General features: G+C 36.4%; 2 protein-coding genes and 1 pseudogene across 2 annotated transcripts; 1 reads left to right on the forward strand and 2 right to left on the reverse strand.

Moving 5' to 3' along the window:
• Positions 1 to 1,695: 1,695 nt before the first annotated feature.
• On the reverse strand, positions 1,696 to 4,398 carry LOC113499261 (UDP-glucuronosyltransferase 2C1-like). Its single transcript, XM_026879667.1, has 4 exons — positions 3,520 to 4,398; positions 3,184 to 3,406; positions 2,889 to 3,108; positions 1,696 to 2,657 (listed from the first exon to the last, which is right to left on the reverse strand). The coding sequence occupies exons 1-4, from the start codon at positions 4,345 to 4,347 to the stop codon at positions 2,369 to 2,371; spliced, it is 1,560 nt and encodes a 519-aa protein (XP_026735468.1). The 5' UTR covers positions 4,348 to 4,398; the 3' UTR covers positions 1,696 to 2,368.
• A 4,707-nt stretch (positions 4,399 to 9,105) lies between these two features.
• LOC113499583 lies at positions 9,106 to 11,362 on the forward strand (annotated as a pseudogene).
• Positions 11,363 to 12,339: 977 nt separating this feature from the next.
• On the reverse strand, positions 12,340 to 13,047 carry LOC113499419 (UDP-glucuronosyltransferase 1-9-like). Its single transcript, XM_026879899.1, has 2 exons — positions 12,892 to 13,047; positions 12,340 to 12,654 (listed from the first exon to the last, which is right to left on the reverse strand). Exons 1-2 carry the CDS (start codon positions 13,023 to 13,025, stop codon positions 12,366 to 12,368), a joined length of 423 nt encoding a protein of 140 aa, XP_026735700.1. The 5' UTR covers positions 13,026 to 13,047; the 3' UTR covers positions 12,340 to 12,365.
• Between the last annotated feature and the right edge of the window lie 79 nt (positions 13,048 to 13,126).

The following is a 13,126-nucleotide window of genomic DNA, read 5'->3' on the forward strand; positions in this document are numbered from 1 at the left end:
GGCTTGTGATTGAGCACCGCACCGCATCCTGCTGCCATCCTGCTGCAGTCTATGCAAAGGTTGTAAAGATTACGGAACCCAATCTATTATCATATTTTTAATTCGATCGAGCTTTATCAATTCTACAGGAGATTTGGACTGAAATAGTCGTGGCAAGTTACCACGCATATGGAAATATGCACAGTTAATTTGCGATAGACATTTCCAGAGGTTGAGTAGTCTGTGGCAACGTAATATTAAATTATCAATTTTTTGCAATTGAATTAAAATTTTCATAATAAAAACTCTTTCAAAATTTTCTCTCAGTGTCGCGTGTGAATTGACCCTTGCCTATATCTTAGTGTATGTGTGCGGGTGTGATGATAACTTAGGTTCCAAATTATTAATGAAAGATTACACCTGCACATATTAATGTTTGCGATTATCACGATGATTCTTTATTGGTTTTTTGATTTTATACGCGCCTTTATAGAGATAAAAATGAAGTGAACTGGAGTGGAATTATCTGTCTATTTGCCTATCAGTCTCCACTTAAAATAACAGAATACAGTGAAAAAGATTTCGAGCAAAATGATTGGCTCCGATACGCTTTTGTTAACTCTACCTGGAGTGAAAATGCACTTTTATCTTAATATTAGCTCTTGTTTGAAACATCTCTTTGATGCATTATTTCTATATTTGTCTGTAGCGCTTAAGCAGATTGCAGCAGCCTTGCTCCTGGTAGTACTTAAAAATGTGTCATTAAAAACTGTTCAGGTATTTCCGAGACGTTTTAACATTGTCGTCTTTTAAAAAATACTATAAACTAGCTTGTATTTTAAGCATGTTTCTAAATTTTTCATGTTATAATATAGAAGATTTTTTTTTTTAATTATACTTTCTGAAAAATCAAACTAAAATGTCATGATAATATCTAATGACATCTTATTTTTACGATAGAGTTAAAAAGTCCCATGGATAGAAACTTTACCGACGTAGTCACAATATTTATTCGAAGTTTGTAAGTTTCCTCCCTGTATATGTCAATCCATTTAGCCAATCTTCCAAATCCAGTCTGACCTCGCTATTTTTCTTTCTTTATATTGCGATTCGTTTGCTGCCGTGGTCATCGTTTCATTGATAGGTCTTGTTAATTGAAGTGGTACTTGTAGAAGAAAAGTCATCATCCATAGGTAATGAGAAAATATTACGAGGAACCGCTTAGTTTATTATTATAGTTTCGACTGGCCTCTTGGTCTTGTGGTTAGTGGCCCTGACTGCTATGTCGTGGCATGATCGTGTGTTCCATTTCCAGAACAAAATGTTCATGTGATGAGCACGATCATTTGTTCTGTTTCTGGGTGTCATTTATCTGTAATATGTATGTGTTTAAAAATATATGTATGTTTATCAGTTATCTACAACTCATACAAGCTTTGCTTAGTTTAAGACTAGATGGCGTTGTTTGCAAGTTGTGGCTTATTATTATTGTGTTTTTGTACATTTGATTGCTGTCTTTAAACTTCTATAACTGTTGAGGGATTTAATGTCATCGGCAATGTACGATTCTGGTGCAATTGCTTATAGTTGTTTTACGAATATGGTAATTATAGGTGTCATATTTTTATTGGATTAAATAAGAAAAGAGATTGCTCACGTCATTATTGAACAGACGAGGAATTAAGACAGGTTCATGATAATAAATAAAAATAGACCAAATTTCAAACAGGGTTTATTAATAATAATGATTCACAACATGAATGATTAAGTGATTTTTGTTTTGATTTATATCATTTGCAAAAAACTACGCTTCATTTTCTAATTTACTTATGCCTTGACCGTTCCCAATTTTATTGGGGTTGGCTTTCAGTCTTACCGAATGCAGTGAAAGCAACGTACTGTTTAAAAAGAACCGACTACAGATCTGACTCCTAGTTCTTTGCGCAACACGGTACTCCTTAGTAAGACTATTTGTCAGACTTCTTTGCGTGATAATACTGACGGCTGTCAAAGATGTACTAACTGGCAATGTATCGCTGCCCCCAAAACACGACATACGCATGACGTAGATGGTCACCCATTCACGGACCTGACCTTGAGAAGCGTTGCATGGAATCAATAGGCACTAAAACACATAATATACTATGTATTCATTAATAAATATAAAAATTAACACTAGTAACAAAACGACTAAAATGTGGTGAAGAAATATCCTATAAACATTTAAAGGTCTCGAAACGGGAAAGGGAAAAATAAATAATTTCTATGTTACGAACACTTGGAGATAAGACATTCTGAATTATACCTATTCTATCAACACACAATCTGTTTACACCAAATTATTGGCACAGTTCTAAATAAGTCCCAAAATAACATACTTCAATTACATTCAAGCGCGTTTTACTTTGATAGTACCTAAGAATTTCTTAAGGAAATGCTTGTATAATGTTAATAGTATAAAGACGAATGCAGTAACGATGACAAATAGTCCAGCCAGTAATGTGAGCACCAGTTCCAGTTCCAGGTACTCCGCCCACGAGATGTTGGCGGCGGGCGAGCGCAGGTGCTTCGCGCCGCCGTGACGCAGCACGTACTCCGTCCACCACACGGCGCGCTCCAGCGGAGTTTGAATTTCGTCACGCATAAATCCTCGTAGTTTGATGGTGTTTTGCCGATAGCTGAAAAGATAATTAATATATTTCAAACTTAAAAATTTAAAATCCTCCATAACACTTTGATTTGACATAGTTTTCAGTATTTCACTGGACCATTTTTTACATTTAGAAAAAGACGTTAAATTCCTGTGTCATGGGAAGTTTCATAGCAAAAATATATTGTTGTGTGTCGTTCGATTTCGATTCGTTTTCGAAAATACGAAGTATAAATTAAACATTATTCAATTTTTTTACCTTTCGTCGCCTATAACTTTGTGGATATTGCTTTTAAAGTTTTCTACTGTAATATCATCCAAATCCAATCGAACACCAATCTTGTGATATACATATCTTTCTACGTTGAACCACTGATCGCCCAGCATGGGGACTCCAATCAATGGAACGCCAGCACTTATTGCTTCGTCTGTAGATTGTAGGCCTCCTTGTGTCACGAATAACTTGATTTTTGGATGTCCTTAAAATGAAAAAGTATGGTTATAAATCATTCAAAATATTCCTTATGTAAACAAGTGGCGTAAGGTAAACTCACTAAGTAGATCTGACTGCGGCAACCACTTTGAGATTCTGATGTTCTCAGTACGTCCAGGCAGCTCGTCTCCGTTCCACTTCCATAACACATCGTAGGGCAACTCAGAGAATGCTTTCACTAGTACTTGGATTCTGTCGGCTGGCAGTAAAGTAGGATCCACGTTTGTACCAAAACTGATGTAAATCACACCATTTTTTGAAGAGTCTAAGTATGATTTTAGATCCTGAAATTATTTTTTTATTAAGTAACTGTTTTGAATTGATTCGGATATTATAATATGCGAATAAAAAAAGCGAAAATATAATAATATTAAGAAAACAAAAATATAAATAGTACCTGAGGCAAATCCTTCACCGGGTTTTGGTGCAGGCCACCAGTATAAATTACGTTGGGTGGAACTGGCCGAATACCTTCAAACACTGGATACAAATTCAAGAACAGCATATCTACGTTATTACTTAGTTCCATTACCGATGGGATGTTTGGTCCAAAATGTTTCTGAAGAATTTTATCTTCAAAATGTCTAAGTTCATAAAATGCATTTTGAATTCTGTAATGGCTATACATTTCCGTTATTTTCTCCCACATTGTAAGATTGTTCAGTCTTTGACGGAAAACAGTAGGATATAGAATGGGATGTGTTGGAGTTCCTACCATTGCGTCATTGTCAAACAGAGCCCCAAAAGAACTCATCAGAATTACAGGTGCGTCATAAATATAAGTGAACACCAATGCGGGTCTAACCCAAGCTTCTAAAATTAACAAATCAAACTTCTGATTTTTGTCTTCAATCAACTTCCGCACTCCTTCATCGCTTAGCTGTATATCAACAGCCTTTGCAATAAAACTTGTGAAAGCTGCAGTTTGACTTTGAATATCATTTTTCTTACCCCTCGGCATATCTGTCAGAATCTGTTCATATAATTGGTATGAAATATCATGGACGTCTATTTCTGTCAGGTTAGCAGGAGCTCCTCCTTTCGGGAAGGCGGGATCTGTTGTGATGATTGTGACATCGTGTCCTCTCTTAGCTAGCTCTTGGATTAGAGGTCGGAACACGACTTGATGACTGATAGAAGGAGTCGGGATCACAGCCAATATCCTCGCCGCTTCATTTGTATGGACGGTTAAAATAAAACACGTTAACAAACACAAGATACGCATGTTGATACGTTGATCTACTTACTAAGACTACAACAAGTACGTTTAGTCGACATGTCTTGTGTGTTTCTATTTATATAATTTGTTCGATTATGAAATCATTATCATAAGTAGGTACAATTATTACGCTGTAGTAGTAATTCGACATCACAGCCAATTAAGCGCTTTAAAGCCGTGAAAACATGATACAGCTTAGCTGGGTTACAAATATGCTAATATTTGTTTTATTGAAATTAATAATCATATTTCATTCATCGTTGTCTTCAAATAATAATTAATCGTTACTGATTTGCCAAAGTATTTGTCACTAATTCCTTGTCTTAAATCGAATAAAGTGCATCAGCATTTTAAACATTTGGGAAAAAAAAATGATCTGTGGCTATTAAGGCGGGATGGCAAGTTTGACCTGCCTGTGGGTCTAGTGGTTAGTGACCCTGACTATTATACCGGAGGTTGTGATTTCGATTCCCACCCAGGACAAATGTGTGTGTGATGAGCACGATCATTTGTTCTGTCTCTGGGTGTAATTTATCTATATTATGTATGAATTTAGTGATATATAAGTATGTTTATCAGTTGTCTAGTACTCATAAATACAATCTTTGTTTAGTTTGAATCTTAATGACATTGTGTGGAAGTGTAAAAATAATATTCCATAGTGGTTTCTTAGGTTTACGCGAATGTGAGACATTGAAATAAAACTACTTTTATGGATTTTATCGCGGTTTAATTTTAGATTTTAGTTTAGGACGTTTAATAATATTCCACATGTTATTATTAAGTGAGCGCCGATTCACTCTATCTTGTTATCACCATTGCCTCTAATTCAGTTAATGGAACAATGAGCCAACATTGTTGACCAAAATTCTCACATCTGCAACTCCTAGAACACCTAATACGTTTTTAGACATTTTAACTTTTTTATCTCGAAGCGGTCTTTTAGCTTAATTAGTCTTGCTAACATGAATTACGTCACTATTAAAATATTTTGAAAGAAATCAAGAATGATGACTTAATTCTCATTTTGCTCGTCATTCATTAATTATAGTAAGCAAAACTGTTATCATATGTGACCAGACAGTTTTACAGTTTATTTATGAATTCTGAAGATAACGTTATGACTGGCTACTAATGACGGATTATCAATGACTGTGATCGACCCGGGTCATGACGTCAGAGTTCATACCGGAGATAGTCATGGCTTAGATCTTTCAGGAAAAAGATAGACGCTAAAATTCAACTATTTCTTTAACTTTTATTATTATTTGTTTACTACGTCATCATCGGCCTAGCCTTTTCCCAACTATGCCTTTCGAAACACGGAGGAAATGACAAAGATGGTCACCCATCTACGGACCAACCGCGTCAAGCGTAGCTTAACCTGTGATCGATTCACTTATGCGGTTATAGCTTAGCTACGAGCCCCTAACATGTGTTTATTACTTGTTAAAAGAATTGAAGAATGGCCACGTTGAATAGTAAAGCCGCCTTGTGGGCACTCATAGCCGGTAGTGAGGCCGATAATATTTGATACCTTGATTCTGTTCTTAGTGTGTATATAAATAAAATAGTTTTAAACATACAAAAACTAAACTATTATTATCTTTTCAAGGGTTGACCTTGACCATAGGTTTTTCTACTCCGAGTGTTTTGTCAAGGTTAGGGGCAAAAATTCCTATAATTTAAAATCTAAAATCCATGCTTATCGCGACTATTTTTGGTCATTCAGGTTATTTTTAGCCGCTGACGAAAAAGATTTTCTGATTAGTTTGACGTGGCTATGTGATTGCCTGTCTATCTGTGATATCACAGCTCAACGATAGATGGAGCTATTTGAATTTGTTTTTCCTTGTGATAATGCAATTCGTTAGTATGCTATTCTTAGTGTAGTGCAAGTACTTAAGAAGGTATTGATAAAAAATATCCATACACTGAGACTGTGATGTGTTATTTATGAAAAATAAAACTACTAAGGCACTGATACATTGGGTTTTCTATAACTATGTAACTAAGATCTTTTTGTTGTTTTTAATTTCCTTTGGGATGCCGTATTTTTCTTAAGTTTAAGATTTTTTAAGTTCGTCATCTTAAAATTCACATGCACTTCATGTTGCATTGTTGCTTTGTTGAAAGACTCGAAATTCAAGATAAGTATTTTTCTCCTTATTATTGCCTATCATAAGATCACAGCATGGATGATTATTAAATTGCTTTATAAAGACTGTGCTGTCATTGCTTTGACAACTATCATTTACTATGTGCGTGTACATAAACGACGATGACGTATAATAATATTGTCATGTTTGATTATAAATTCAGTGTCACTTCAACGAGTCTAGCATCATGTTTAGTATCGTGTGATCCTATAGACAGTGAAGTCCGGTCAGGCAGTATTGAGCTTTTTGAAAATCGATCACATTCCGGTCTCGATATTATTAAATTCAAAAAATAAAAAAAAATATTTTGATTTAATTCTCGTGTCGGTTTTGAAACGGTGCGAGCGAACAAATCAAGATTGAATAAAGATCCAGTATCAACCGAGTATTTAGTTATATAACTGCACAAATTAGCGCTGATGTCGGGTTCCGGAGAACTGACTGCACGGATAGCCGAGTGGTTGAGGTCATCACGTCACAACCCACTGTGCGCGGCGTGTCGCGGGTTCGATCCCCGCGTAGGACAAGCGTTTGAGTGATCCACGGACGCTTGTTCTGAGTCTGGGTGTCACTGTGCATGTGAATTGTATGTTTGTGAAAACCCCCCGACACAAGGTATTGAATTTAAAAAATAATAATATATTATTATATTTCGATTAAAATAGAAGTTCATGTTTTCGGAAGAAAGCTCATTGGATAATTACTATCAGGACAGATGATAAAGAAAGTGGAAATTTATGTCAATCTTTTGTATTGGCAGTACATACATTCTACATACAGTCGGTGCGTGGTAAATTACTATGCATTACCGCGTAGCACAACGGTTCAGGCAGTAAAAGTCCGACCCAACCCGAACACGTGATTCCATGGGATTGAAGATTCCCCCGTCTAACCAAAAAAAGAACCTAATCAAATTTTCAATTGTAGTATAGTTTGAGAATTGTGTATAAATAAACAATATTCGTGAGACTTGCCTAGCCATAGAATTAAGTCCACAGTCATACGACACATTTCCGATGGCAGGTGTTTCCGTGGGTTCCGATAGGACCCATTGCGGGGGGCCACACAGCCACATCCGGTGCTATGGATGTGGTCCGAATATGAGGCGAGAAGGTCGACGCTCTTTACACTTCGGCCTCCAAACAAGACGAGAAATGACCCACCGGCTCGACAAAAAAACGCGGATGACGTAGCACAGCGATTCAGGTTTGGTCAGTAAGAGTCTGACGGTACCCATTTTGAAGTAAGTGTCCATGAGGATTCCCCCGTGTAACCAAAATGTCGTATGGTTAGAGAACTGTGTGTAAATATTCGTGATACATGCCTAGCCATAAAATTGAGTCCACAGTCATAGGACACAATTTCGATGGCTGGGGAGTGTTTGTTCGTGTGTTATCCTTATCCCAGACTCCAAATTCTCTGCTTTCAAAATTCCCATTCACCAAAAAATCGGTATTTGAAAGAACTCAAGCTCTTTGTTGAACAGATGGGGGTGGACCACTTAAAGTACATATGTCATATAATATAAAGTTAGGAAAACCTGGTTATAAATATGTTTTAATTAGCATTACAAAATCATAAATAAGCCTGAGTCAGTAACCTTGGTTAATCGTCAAACGTCATGACTAGACTAATGAGTCTACTGTTGAATTTTATCAAAAACATTTTATCGAAGGTAATAAATACCAGCGTGTACATTACCTACCGCTGAGCAAAAGCCTCAAATGGAGCAAAATAACTAAATCAAGTGGTTTCCTAGGTTTACACGAATGTTAGACATTGAAATAAAACTACTTTCTCGGCTTTTATCTGCACGTTACCATGATACCTGCAAAGGTGTTGAAACGTCGGAAAGTAAAATCTAAAATTAAACCGCGATAAAATCCGTAAAAGTAGTTTTATTTCAATAACTAAAACAATTTATCAAAAAACTTCGTTTCAAATGCAATCTTCGTGAAGTATAGAAAAATCAAGGCCCGAGCGCTAAAATAGTAACTTAAACCCAATGTGAAATGAGTGGTTATTTATTCGATTTTTTATCAGATAACATTGCATCCTGGTTTCAAGTGTTATCTGCCACGAAACAAGTAACAAAACAGGAAAATCAATTAAAATGTTTATCTTCGGACGTCACGGTCGATACGTAGACAAGACGAAGAACCTCAAAGTCAACTTTATCACTGTACCAAATTTCATTTAAATTTGTTCAGTGGTTTACCGAACGGGAAAGCGTAACAGACAGACAGACAGACAGACAGAGTTACTTTCGCATTTATAATATTAAATATTAATAGGGATATTAGGGATTAACTTTTTGTAATTAATTGACGAGCTTTTACCAGCTACCTACACACAGTCCTAGCTTTTTACTTCATCGAAGAATCCTTTACAATATAATTGCGCAATTATTAGCCAGTTATTCAATTATGACTCATCTTTCTCTGTTCTACTAGCCAATCGTATAGTGACATTCCGACATTCTTCTTATTAGTAGATAATAAGATTTATATTCGATAAACAATCTATGGTCAGCATGAGTTTATTCTTTTGTTTGAATCTAATCAGCATGACTCTGTATTTTAAAACCTACCTTTCCTAAATACGAACGATAAATTTTTATAAGCCATCTATATAAGGATAAACAAATGAGGATATTCTTAGTTGCCAACACACATCCAAATAAAAAACGCGAAACAATGTATATCTATTTTTATTTATTAACGTGTTTTACTTTGTGTTTGAAAATAAATGAAGCAGCAAAAATTTTGGGAGTGTTTCCCACTCCTTCCATCAGTCACCAGGTGGTGTTCCGACCTCTCATGTTAGAGCTCGCTAAGAGAGGACACGATGTCACCGTCATCACAACAGATCTATCTTTCCGGAAGGCGGAACTCAAGCTAACTTCACAGAAATAGATCTACACGACGAATCGTATCGGATCTGGAGGGAAAAAACTTATGAAAATAGCAGCCAGCGGTAAAGATGACATATGGACTTTTATAGAAGGACTAAAAATGTTTCCTGATATATTCGAAAAACAACTAAATGATGAAAATGTGCAACGTTTGCTTCGTGATAACAAGCACTTTGATTTGTTAATACTAGAAGCTTGTTTTAGACCCGCGCTCATATTCTCACATATTTACAAAGCCCCTGTGATTCTGATGAGTTCTCTTGGGGCAATGTTTGATAACTTCGCGACGGTTGGTGTTCCTACACATCCCATACTTTATCCCAACCTTTTACGTCAAAAATTGTACAATCTAACCATGTGGGAAAAAATTACGGAATTGTACTCGATTTACAAGGTGCAATTTCTATACGCAGAAACTTGGATTATGAGGACAATTTAATTCGAAAATATTTTGGAGAAAATACCCGTCGTTAGCCGAACTCGGAAATAACGTGGACATGTTGTTCTTAAACGTATACCCAGTGTTTCTAGGAATCCAACCTGTGCCTCCATCTGTTGTGTTTACTGGTGGTTTACATCAAAAACCTGAAAAACCGTTGCCTGAGGTAATACATCAATTTATAAACATTTTAATTCTTTTTCTTTTAATCCTTTTCATTTTTATTTGAGTTAACTTTATATCGCCACGTAGACATAACAAATAATTATTTCAATATTTCAGGATCTAAAAAAATATCTAGATTCTTCAAAAATGGTGTGATTTACATCAGTTTTGGCACCAACGTAGATCCAACTCAATTGCCTCCAGAAAGAATCCAAGTGCTAGTGAAAGCATTCTCTGAGTTGCCTTACGATGTGTTATGGAAGTGGAACGGAGACGAGCTGCCTGGCCGTTCTGAGAATATCAGAATCTCAAAGTGGTTGCCGCAGTCAGATCTACTCAGTAAGTGTGAGATTAGGAAAAAAATGAATATGATAAGTAGTAGCAGTAATTAATTCGGGAAACAAGTTTCTTGAACATTAGACTAAACAATTCTCAGCTAAATCTCAGCAGCGTTTAACGAAAATTTTCTGTATATTAAAGTAGAGAAGCTCGTGGCAAGCTATAACTGCATTAGCGGATTGATCACAGTTTAATCTTTGTCATAACGAGTTCCTCCGTGTTTTGCAAGGCACTTCAAATTGTGGGTATGACAGTCGTTACAGGTAGTCAGAAACTGGAATGACAACCAGTGTAACTAAAGGGTATTGTGTTGCTCAGCTAAATGGGTTGAGGAGGTCAGAAAGATAGTCGCTCGTTTTAAAACACTGGGTACTTAGCTGAATCCGGTTAGAATGGAAACTCGGACTAAGGCTAGGATGATGATAATGATGATGGTGTTCAGGAATGTAAAGTCTATTTTGTTTGTTTCAGAACATCCAAAAATCAAAGTATTTGTGACTCAAGGAGGTCTACAATCAACTGACGAAGCGGATAACAGCTGGCGTTCCATTGGTTGGAGTCCCAATTATGGGGGATCAATGGTACAATGTTGAAAAATATGTATATCATAAAATCGGTGTTCGCTTGGATTTAGAAGATATTACTATTGAAAACTTCAAAAAACACACTGCTCAAAGTTATTGGAGATGACAGGTAACATTTTGGATGAGATTCATCATATTTTTTTCATATCATGTATGGATCTACTGTACTAACAATTCATGTTTTATTTTTATAGCTATCGACAGAACATAATCAAACTACGCAGTCTGATGCGTGACGAGGTGCAGACTCCCACTGGAGCGCGCCGTGTGGTGGACGGAGTACGTGCTGCGGCCGGGTGGCGCGAAGCACCTGCGCTCGCCCGCCGCCAACATCTCGTGGGCGGAGTATCTAGAACTGGAACTGGGTGCTCACATTAATGGCAGGACTATTAGTTGCGTTAACTGCTTTGTGTCATCATAGCAATTTCGTTTTACAAGTACTTTTTAAGGAAATACAGAACTGCTGTCAAAGTTAAAAGTTCCTGATGTGACTGTGACCTGTGTTGTAGACTAAGCACGAATAAGTATTTTCACAACCACGTGACCAATCTTTAGCAGTTTGTTTTAATATTTTGTTACAAAGGTAGAAAATAAGTGAGAAAAAGAAATATGATTAAGTGTTTTGGTTGTTAGTGGCTGTTTTACTAGAAGAAGAAAACGCTGGGAGGCTTCGATTGTGGAACCCTCGTTTTACATTAATCCAATTTTGCCATTGATACACAAAATTACTAAAATGCTTTTGCAGCGGGTTTTTTCATCTAGGCACATTTAAATGTCAAGATAGGCTATTTCATCCCAATGGTCGTGCTGATTTAAGAATCAGGAAAAATGATATTAAGTATATAATTCAAATTTTAATTAAAACATCTGCAGAGTATTTAGGCCTTTCATTTTGTAACCTACATTAATCATATCAGACGCAATTGACAAATCTCTTTGTAGCCAGAGTTGTTTGTTGGATTTTTTCAGATTTTCGTATTAAACATAAGTCTGCAATCTAAACTGATATGAAGATTCATTGCTAAATTAACAATTGTTTTAACCATTGTGAGATATGAGTGACATTATTAAGCACAAGTGACTCCAGGGAAAAAATCATTCCAGTTTATTTGAATTTATGATTTATACATATTGAAGTCTTGTATTTACTGTCGGGGGCGAGTAATTGCCGTCGCTTCAACTCGAATTAAGGGCTCCGGGACCAAAACTAGTCTGGCAATTCCGATAATGGGTAACCCGTTGCATCATTTAATAATGAATCATGATCTTGCATTTGGTAGACCACTTATATAAGATTTCATTATACGAATAGATTTGTTTGACTTGTTCATTTTAAGGTTTAAATAATACTCCCAATTATGCATCATTTTATTTATTATGACTTCAGTTTTTGCAACTTAAATATTTACATTATACTATTCTATTCAGGAACGTTTTATTTTGGAAGCACTAAAACATTTTCTCAATAACTGCTTATAAATTGTAATAACTACGAAGACACCTAAAGCTACAGCAACTATTACTCCTCCAAGTAATGTGAACACCAGCTCCAGTTCCAGGTACTCCGCCCACGAGATGTTGGCGGCGGGCGAGCGCAGGTGCTTCGCGCCGCCGTGCCGCAGCACGTACTCCGTCCACCACACGGCGCGCTCCAGTGGAGTCTGCACCTCGTCACGCATCAAACCATGCAGTTTTATTATATTTTGACGAAAACTAGAAAAAAAACAAAAACTTCTTGGAATACATCGTCAAATTAAGGTCTCACTCACGACAGTGAGAATTCCGCACAAACAGGTTTGAGCCTTAGGATCAGACCAACACATTAACAATAATTTTTATTTTCAGTACCTATATTTTAGCGGCAACGGTAATACATACATCTGTTCGTAAGATTTTTGCTCCTTGAATACGGAATACTAAAACAAGTAAAGAAAAAAATCATAAACCCACCTGTCGTCTGAAATAACCTTGGTGATAGTGTTTCTAAACTGTTCCTCTGTTAGGTATTTCAAGTCTAACCGGACACCGATCTTATGATATTGATATTTTTCAACATTGAAAAACTGATCCGCAAACATTGGCATACCAATCAATGGAACACCAGCAGTTATGGCTTGTCTGTTGATTGTAGACCTCCTTGTGTCACAAATAGCTTGATTTTCGGGTGCCCTGAAACAAATAAAAT

Source organism: Trichoplusia ni, chromosome 12 (genome assembly GCF_003590095.1).
Source record: "Trichoplusia ni isolate ovarian cell line Hi5 chromosome 12, tn1, whole genome shotgun sequence".
Classification (NCBI taxonomy): Eukaryota; Metazoa; Arthropoda; class Insecta; order Lepidoptera; family Noctuidae; genus Trichoplusia; species Trichoplusia ni.

Excerpts from the sequence above, each read along its gene's own strand:
- LOC113499261 (XM_026879667.1), bottom strand. The coding sequence starts at position 4,347 with ATGCGTATCTTGTGTTTGTTAACGTGTTTTATTTTAACCGTCCATACA. Across the intron at positions 3,109-3,183 it reads GCCGCAGTCAGATCTACTTA|GACATCCAAAAATCAAGTTA; the intron begins GTGAGTTTACCT and ends TTTCATTTTAAG. Across the intron at positions 2,658-2,888 it reads AAAGTTATAGGCGACGAAAG|CTATCGGCAAAACACCATCA; the intron begins GTAAAAAAATTG and ends TTATCTTTTCAG.
- LOC113499419 (XM_026879899.1), bottom strand. The coding sequence starts at position 13,025 with ATGCCAATGTTTGCGGATCAGTTTTTCAATGTTGAAAAATATCAATAT. Across the intron at positions 12,655-12,891 it reads AAGGTTATTTCAGACGACAG|TTTTCGTCAAAATATAATAA; the intron begins GTGGGTTTATGA and ends TTTTTTTTCTAG.